Source organism: Lycium ferocissimum, chromosome 9, assembly GCF_029784015.1.
Source record: "Lycium ferocissimum isolate CSIRO_LF1 chromosome 9, AGI_CSIRO_Lferr_CH_V1, whole genome shotgun sequence".
Lineage (NCBI taxonomy): Eukaryota > Viridiplantae > Streptophyta > Magnoliopsida > Solanales > Solanaceae > Lycium > Lycium ferocissimum.
The window spans coordinates 20,289,648-20,299,274 of NC_081350.1; the positions used below are offsets into that span (position 1 = coordinate 20,289,648).

General features: G+C 34.4%; 1 protein-coding gene and 1 long non-coding RNA gene across 3 annotated transcripts; both read left to right on the forward strand.

The window, feature by feature from the left end:
* Window positions 1–744: 744 nt before the first annotated feature.
* On the forward strand, window positions 745–3,217 carry LOC132069281 (uncharacterized). 2 transcript variants are annotated; one of them, XR_009417726.1, is made up of 4 exons: window positions 745–887; window positions 1,183–1,357; window positions 1,707–1,782; window positions 2,856–3,217. It is a non-coding gene; the product is annotated as an uncharacterized LOC132069281 (long non-coding RNA). The 2 variants fall into 2 exon arrangements; XR_009417727.1 differs by having other exon boundaries at window positions 835–970.
* Window positions 3,218–6,683: 3,466 nt separating this feature from the next.
* Window positions 6,684–9,627, forward strand: LOC132029837 (protein ACCELERATED CELL DEATH 6-like). The gene is made up of 2 exons (XM_059419216.1): window positions 6,684–7,295; window positions 8,474–9,627. The coding sequence occupies exons 1-2, from the start codon at window positions 6,699–6,701 to the stop codon at window positions 9,044–9,046; spliced, it is 1,170 nt and encodes a 389-aa protein (XP_059275199.1). The 5' UTR covers window positions 6,684–6,698; the 3' UTR covers window positions 9,047–9,627.

A 9,627-nucleotide genomic window follows, 5' to 3' on the forward strand; every position in this document is an offset into this window, starting at 1 on the left:
TTAAAGTGCTACTAAATGTTTACTGCATTTACCTGTTAACAATATATAAATATTTTTATATTCTTGTCTACTTATGTTTTTCCCCTTTTTTATTCAACAAATTAAACTTGCCCCATAGAATATTTGGCATTAAGCCTAAAATAGCTAGGATCATAGATTTTTCTTTTCTTGCTAATTACACAAACAATTCCTATGGTGGCTAAAATAACATGGTATTTATGAAATAAAAATAGGAGCCTATATGGATGACAAAATAAAATCTGAATAAAGTTCCAAATCATGTTAATTCTAGATCGCCAGACTAAGTATGACAAATAGGTCTGTTTTTAGAGCTTTTTTGCAATATCATTGCCTGAAAAATTCAAGATGAAGCATCAGCAACAATGGAAATGTCATTAGATAAGGGATATGGAATCTCTTAGGAATTAAAATCGACCTTTTTCATGCTATTCATAGACTAAATTCAAGCATCTAACCTTTTATTCTTTTTCAAATAATAAAAAAATAGTTAAAGGATATCAATTTTCTGGACAAAATTTTCAAAAATTGTAATTAAACGAGGAAAATCATATATATATATAAAAAAGCAAAGCTACGTTGACGCAAGAGATCTTCACAAACCAAAGATTTGCCTTTATCTATTTTCTCCTTTTTTTGGACAATTTCTCATTAATTTAATTAATAAGTTGGAATAGACAACAAACAAAATAAAACAAAAAAACAGTTTTGTATTTTAATGCGGACTCCAAAAGTCGCTTCCCAAACGCCAAAACCCTTGATAACTGCCTACTCCAACAAAAGAGAACAGTCCCTTCGAGTAATGTATCTTCTGCTTTCCACAATTTCTTTCTCGCCTCAAACGGATGACCTGAAATTTCTCTTTATTGGTGTGAACTTACTTTCTTCCATATCTCCGATTCCGATAGTACACAATTGTTATGATTATAATTTGATTAGTTTGTAATTTTGGGTATAAGTAGCCTTCCTCTGTACAGTTTTCTTTTCCTGTCTTCTGTGCATTGTTGTTAAGTTTTCCAAGGGATGAGTATTATATTGCTTTACGCTTTTCAATTGGATACTCAAGTTTTATTATAATATACTTATTGATGCTGCTTCTTTTTCTTCTTCTTCTTAATTAGTTGCTAATGTATGGTACATGTGTTTGATGTATAAAAACTTCAGAGATGGGGTCAACAGGGGCAAGGAACTGCGAGTCGGCAAGCCAGCCGTTTACAGAATTGTGTGTGATGAACAACAATTGTGCTTCTGTTTGCAACACTGAGGGCTTCCCTGATGGCAAATGCAAAGGCCTACAATCGCCATTGATTTTGTCTTAGAAATTGTTAAATCTATCTAGGTAATGCAGTGAGTAGTAGTAACTATATACATATATTGAGAATAACGTGCATTCGATTAGATATATATATATATAGCACGAAGGCTACTATTTTGAGTGCTACTATTATTGAATGTAGCTTTTTAATATTTACTCATTTAAAATTATATTTGATATGTATAGGCCAAAATGACTTTGTAACTAATTTTAGTAACAGAGTTAGGAATGTCGATGAAGCTTATGCCTAGGAATGTCGGTAAAGTTTATGCCCTCCGTTTTAATTTTCACAGCAATTCGTGTCCTTTGAATTTTGACTTTGCTAGAATGTATTATGGAGTATATTTCCTTTTGAACTTTTCTTCTATTGCAGGTCTTCAATGACGGCCGTAAGAGCTGCAAGAAACAAATACTTGCTAAAGATTTTAGCCAAAAAATAAACTTTGTTGGTAATGACACCCTCTCTTCTTCCTTCTCCCACATATATTTTTTCAGATTTCAAAAAGACGTGCTACATAGAAGAATCCTCGCCCGTCCTTGTATTTTCACTTTTTTTTTGTTCGTTTTAAGCTTCAAATTTCCTATTTTGTCAACCCGAATTTACACCATGTTATTGATTTTGCCTACTCAACTCCGTTGCTTCTTTCTCTCTAAACATAGAAGTAGGAATCAAAAGAATTGTTTTCTTGAAAAATAGATACCTATGATTTCAAAGGCTTTAACATTAGTTTTCATGTAAGAGCTCTTATAATTAAATTGACAAGACAATATAGGCGAATTTGATAGACATCTCGGAATTAATCATTAGGTGCTTAAGCGTTTCTTTCCATTTCTTACAATTTATAATTAAATTGATTTGAGTGGAAAGAAAAGAGATGAAAACAAACTCTTCACATGTAATTGAGAGGAGACAGGGTATAAGAGACGTTTTGATGTCTTGGTCACTAAGCTCTTAATCTTTGGTACAACTTGATTCATCCTTCTATTTTTTGATTTTGTTTTATAGGTTTCGGGCATATGATAGTCACTCTGACTGAGTGACTCTTTGAATTTCTTTTGGTTTCTTTGGTTTGTGGGATTTCTGTGGATATCTTTATGTATTTTCTTTTTTCTGTCACTTATGCTTGCTTTATATATAAGAAAGAAAAGAGATCAGGTAAAATTATGTGTCTGAAATCTCTTTGACATTGCTGACTTTGATTTCAGAGAAAGATTTAAGAAAAAATAAACATAACTCTGATATGGTGTGTTCAATGTTTTCTAATTGGTTACTAAGAAAGTTTTGGATCTTGATGAGATCATTAGCTACGTATCATCCCTTCGATGCCAACTTTGATAAATTAGTTAGATGGCGTTTGTTTTAAAATTTGCAAAAGCGACTTTGCAAATTTAGTAGTTGAGTTTTTAAAATGATTGTTTGATATGTTATTGCTAATAAAAAATGAATCAATTTATGTTTCAAATTATGGGGTTAGACATTTACCAAAATGGTTGAATTTTGTATATGGATGCTTTCATGCAGTTCCTCACAAGGAAGTAGCTAATCTGAATCCAAGAAGCATTTCAACATGGATGTTTGATCCCTCCAAGGAAGCAAGTTAGTCAAACATATAGGACTATTGACGAGTTTTTGGCTTCGTGAATATAATTGTTCATGAATTCTCTGACAGCCTGAGATGAGGATCGTTGTATCATACTAATAAAAGTAGTTGCAGGGTTTGGATTTCAAAGTTATGAAGGTGGTATAGAGGAAATTTAGTTCCTCTAAATACGTTGAAAATATCTAAAGTCACGTTGTACTAAAGAATTTACTATAAACATTATTCCTATATCAATTTGAAACAGTAGTTCAATATGGCATAATGACTTATTGCCTTCTTTGCAGTACCTTTATGAGATTTCTACTCATATTTTTCTTCTTTAAAATCCACTCATTTTAATGTGGTGTTTTTGCATCCCCATCCATTTTCGTATGGTGATTTAAAGTATCACGTATCACTTCTTTAAATTATTTTCTTAGTCATTGCTTATACAATCCTTGATTGGTGATGAGACTATCAACAAGACATGTTTAATTATTGTCACTTTATGCATGCATTACTGCATTGCGGGATATCTTCGTCTCCTTTTTGTTACATTTTACCTTCTTTAAACTGTTTCAAATGGACAGTAATATGTAAAATGTATTCTTTTTTCCTTAATACTTGATTGTGATATACAAGCTGTTGACATGACTAACTATGAAATATTAAATAACTAAGAGCTTATTGTTGTTAACTAAGTAGAACTACTATGATGATATTGCTTGCTGATATTATAGATGCCTTTTCGATTGACACGAGATCTTGAGACTGATAAAAGAAAATGGAGTTCTTTTTTTTTTTGTTTTGATTTGTGTTGTGTTAGTTTATAAATTATTCTACTTTTCATCTTCATGTTATTCGAATAGAAGGAAATTTTAGAAAAATCCAGCTCTATTATCTAATGAAACAAATATACCAAAACACTTGAAACACGTGTTTACTAACGAGGTATCTAAGAGATTCATGTATTCAAGTTACGCTCATACACTGACATATATTCTTTAATTTATCCCTTTTAAAATATGCTAATAAAAAGCACAGTTCATTTAAAATAATTGATAATACACAACACACGCAATGTAAAAATTGATAATAGTATCAATTTATTATAAAATTATTGCTGTCGTTCTATACCGAATATATTTACAATAATATCAACTATTATAAAATTATCAATATCCTCTATACCGCGCGAAGCGCGGGCTATTTCACTAGTAATCTGAATAAAAATCGTCACAATTGCAGCCTGCACCTGCTAGGTTTGGAAGGAAAAGGAAATGTGTCAAAATGGTGGTGACAGTGGGACCCACTTGTCCAAATGTCAAAAATTGAGAGGCCTCATATATACAGCTATAGCTGTGGCATGTTAGACACGTCACGTTTAAACAAGGGTAAATACATCATTATCCCTCAAGTTGAAACTTTTTTTTCAAAAAAAAAAAAAAAAATACCTATGACCCCGTTGAATAACTTCAGATTAGTATATTGATCCCCTTTTTGGGTCAATCCTAGCTATAAGAAAATGTGTGCAAATCACACACCAATTGTTACTTGTCAAAACTATTGAACTCTACTACAACAACAAAATCAAAAAACAAAAAAGCTAGAGAATAATGATTCATCAAGAATAGGCTCAAGGAGAAAGAGCTTGAACCAAAAAAGGAGAAAGAAGATAAGGGAAAAAGAGAAGCAAGAAGATAATGGAAAAAATGAAAGAGAATAAGGGAGGAGTTGGATCGAAGAAGATGAGGGGAAAAAATTGAAAAGGAAATTAAAATAAACAAATTAAAGAAAAGCATAGCTATCGAAACAGATATTGAAAAAAACCAAAAAAAAAAAAAAAAAAAAAAAAAATTTGCTTATATCACGCTTCATTGGAGAGTGAAGTATACTCTCGACGCCATGAGGCTTATAAGAGGAGGTACTCCCTGCGTCCATAAAAGATTATCCCACTTTCTTTATTAGTTTATCCTAAAAAAATTGACACCGTTTTATATTTAAAAATAATTTAACTTACGAGATGATTTACAACTACACAAATATCTAAGGTTTGTTTTGGACCATACATTTCAAAAGTTTTTTTTTATTTTTTAAACTCCGTGTCAAATTAAATTAGAATAATCTTTTTGGGATGGAGGGAGTAATAAATTTACTTTGAACAAGAATAAGAGGGTATGAGGACCTTTTTAAAGTTGAAGTGTCTTTTTGAAAAAAGTGATATAGTTGGTGGGGGTATTTATGTATTATCTCGTTTAAACAAAGACTCGAATAAACTCACAAATCAGTCTTCCCATAGTACGGGAAAAAAATTCTTCCCATTGTTTAATACTACGGAAAAGGCTCAAATATGTCATCCAACTATCGAAAATGGCTCATTTATGCCACTCATCAATAGTTTGGCTCATTTATGCCATCGAACTATAGGAAATGGCTCATTTATGCCATCGAACTATAGGAAATGGCTCATTTATGCCATCGAACTATCGGAAATGGCTCATTTATGCCACTCGTCAATAGTTTGACTCATTTATGCCATCGCCCGTTAATATAAATGACTCATCCATGCCATATTTCATTAAAGCTGATTTTACAATACCATATATGACACGTGGGCTCCAATTAGAGGTCTACGTCGTTTAATTAAACCAGCCCAATTTTAAATACCAAATTAATAAAATATCCGACCCATACACCTTACCCACCCACAACCATAATCTAGTTGGAGGCCACATGTCATATATGGTATTGTAAAACCAGCTTTAATGAAATATGGCATGGATGAGTCATTTTTATTAACGGGCGATGTCACAAATGAGTCAAACTATTGATGAGTGGCATAAATGAGCCATTTCCTATAGTTCGATGGCATAAATGAGCCAAACTATTGACGAGTGGCATAAATGAGCCATTTCCGATAGTTGGATGGCATATTTGAGCCTTTCCGTTAATACTATCAAGCAATGAAAGCAAATGAGTTAATTACAAGATCATAGTAGGAAGACCTTAGATAATCCAGAAAATCATAAGAGATGGATTCTACCTTGTACAAAGCTGCGACGAAAGGAATTATTGGAGATGGTGACTTTCTACATCTTCAGCTAAACAAGGATAAAGAAGCCGGGCCCCAACTCACTCCACAAGGCAACACCATTCTCCACATTGCAGCCCTCTATGGCCACTCGGAATTCGTCCAAAAAGTCCTTACGATAACCCCGCAATTATTACGCCACCAGAACAAGAAAAAAGAAACTGCACTTCACATAGCTGCTAATAAAGGGCACACTGAAGTGGTGCGCGTGCTACTAAATTGCGAAACAGATAGAGAGCACCTCATACGGATGAGAGATGGAGTTGGAGATACGGCTCTACATAAGGCTGTGAGAAAGCAGCACATAGATAATGTAAAGCTCCTGCTAAAACAAGATACGGACTTCCAATTCCAGGCAAACAATGCAGGCAAGACACCACTTTATCTGTCCGCGGAGTCTGGTTTTCATGATGCTTTGGTTGAAATCTTGGATTCCTGCAACACGCCAACTTATATGGGACCATCTCAACGAACGCCTTTGCATGCTGCGATAATTAATAGACATACCGGCACTATTTCTTATTCTTATTCACCATGTTAATACCCCTTATTATAATTAATTTTACTCTAATAGTATATTTCTTTATACTTTATATTGGATATAAAGTTAGGAAAGGGGATGTATACATGTCCAAAATCTATCTAGTTGTATAGTTTATTTCACATTTGGACTAGAAGTGGAAAAATAAGAAATATGAAGGTAAAGAGCATTCGAGCGATTTCATATATAATTCTTGTTCTGCAACTAAGATGGTGGATGGTCGAATTAGTTCTTGCATCCTCTAATTTGACAATTGCAGATTGCATCAGAACATTATGGCAACGGAATAGATGTTTATGCGAAGAAGGTGACACATGGGGCTGGAATTCAGTGCACTATGCAGTTAAACTAGGCTTGAAAGAAGAAGTAGATTATATGCTGGCCTGGAAAAAATCCTTAGCCTACCTTCCAGCAGGCAGTGAAACTGACTGGACAACTACATTTCACATCGCAGCCAAGGAAGGTTATGTAGACATGATGAAAGTGTTGTTAAATCACTGCCCTGATTGCTGGGAAATGCTTGACAGCAGAGACCAGAATGCCCTTCATGTTTCCACATTGAGCAATCAAGTCGAGGTAACCAAATTCCTAGTATTAGTCCCTGAATTTTATAAACTTATTGATGAGTCAGATAATGATGGCAACACACCTCTCCATTTGCTTGATGCTTCTGGGAACTATGTCCCAGAATTAGAAAACCATCGCAAAGAAAGGATGACGACGTTCAGCAAAGAATTGTTACCAAATGAGGTAGGAACCACATGCGCTTGACTCTCGCTTTTATTCATGATAATCGTGTTTATTGCTTCATAACAAACTGAGGTGGAGGAAGGAGATTGCAGAACAATTTTTGTAATATATTTCTAGCTAAATCTATTTTAGTTACAGTTGGTTTATCCGCTACTTGATTTTTTCCTTGTGGTTATACTTTATGCATAAACTTCTCAATCTAGATAATAAGTATGTCCAATTAGTTTTGATGTGTAAGTATATCATAGATGAAACTAGATTTTACTCTATCAAAATATATATGTTGCTAATGGTGCTAGTAATAACACAAGTCTTGTGACTCTTCTCTGATGTGAACCGTAGAACTTGAGATTATTTGTTCGAATATAGCAGCTACATTCCTAAGACTAAGAAACATAAAGTCATCCCACTTATTTCATATAAAAGAAAGGTCCCTCAATAAGCTTCAAAAATCTAGTTAATTTGATCCAAGTGCAATTAAGTACATAAATTTGTTTGAGTGTTGGTTTATACTCTGTCTGATAAAATCATTTAATCTTTTTAATTTATAATTATTACTATTTGAATATCATCTTTGACTTCTTTAATAGAATTGGAAGGAAACTAAAAATTATGTCTGAAGTGTGATTATGCCAATCAATAGTAGAATAAGAATGAATATTAGACAATTTTGAGATCTCTGGATACTTCAAACTGATCCCGTCAAGGTTTACCAGACAAGATAAAGTATCAGTTCAAAAATATTTCTACTAAATTCATCTCAAAATGTCAAGACCCAAGGTACCCGAGACCTGTGACCAACAACCAGCGATGCCCTTGCCGACCAAACCAACCTTACCTGCATCTGAATCATTCAATACATCTGAGCTTCGAGGCTTGAACAATCCTTGACTATAGCTATTCCTTCATAGAACTGACGTTTCCTGAGATTAGTGTCCATTCATGATGTATATGGTTGTGGTGTACTGGTGTTGTACATTCAAAGGACACAAGTAATGAAGAATCTATTTCCTGCTAGATCATCTATCTTACACGTGGATTTTGTTATTACACGGTATCATAGTCCTCTGTTATGACCAATCTGCTAAACTAAATACACATACTATTCGCACTTCAAGTATATATAAACTCATATCAGGTGAAGAACTAACATTTTTCTTGGAATTGGTGACATCAAGATGGATTTGAAGGACCAACCAAAGCAAAAGGGTGATACAGTAATGAGAGACAAGGTAGAACAGGGGGAGGAGGGGAAGGAGAAAAATAAAGGGCGGATCGAAGAAACTCTAAGGGCCACCCAGATACATGTAATTGTGGCTACTTTAGTAGTTACAATCACTTTCACAGCTGGTTTCACGTTACCAGGAGGTTTTGAAAGCAATCTGGGCCCAAACGAAGGGATGGCAATTTTAATAAGAAAAGCAGCTTTCCAAGCATTTGTTGTTACGGATGCCATTGCCTTTGTATGCTCCGTCAGTGCTGTATTCAGCTACTTCGCTATGGCAGCAAATACTGCATTTTTCCGACGGGTGAATGCTGACGATTGTCTTTATATGCTCGCTACTACTTTGCAACTTTTCGGTATGGCAGCACTTGTAATTGCGTTTATAACTGGTATGTATACTACTTTAGCACATTCAGTTGCTCTTGCCATTGCTGTATGTGTCATCGGTTGCATCTCTTTCCTTGTCTACGGCGTCATGCTGTGTCTCTCTTTCGATTGGAGGGCTTTGCGCCCGTTATTTGAGTAGTGAAGTACTACGGATGAATGTAAACTAGTACTGTATAATATTATTGGGTCGCTACGGCCTGTTGCACTGGTGCTTGTTAAATTAATTAAGCCTTTCAGTTAGCTCGCAACAAATAGTTTCCACAATTTTTTTTTTAGGTAGGTTGTCACTGAAGAATGACTTTTATTGGCGACTATTACAATTTACAAATCAGCAGAAGCAGAGAAAGAGTTCTTGAAAATTCTATATCTGAAAGAGGGCATTTGCTATTTATCCAGTCTAAAGCACCCCACTGTCTCCTTAGGAAGATCACCAGGATTGAAGATATACAAATTCTCCCCGTTAGCACCATTCTTAGCCAAGATATCTTTGACTTGATTTCCTTCCCTAAAGCAATGGTTTATGGAGATATTACCTTGACAGATGACTGCCTTCACTTCATTAATAATCGATTGTAAGTGCCATAGATGCGTTGCTTTCCCTTTGAAGCATCTGGATAATCAACATTGAGTCTTCTTCAAGGATAACATTGTTGTAACCATTATTTTGTACCATAGAATCCCTATACGGCATAATTGTTAGTCCCGTCTTGAAGCGCAAAA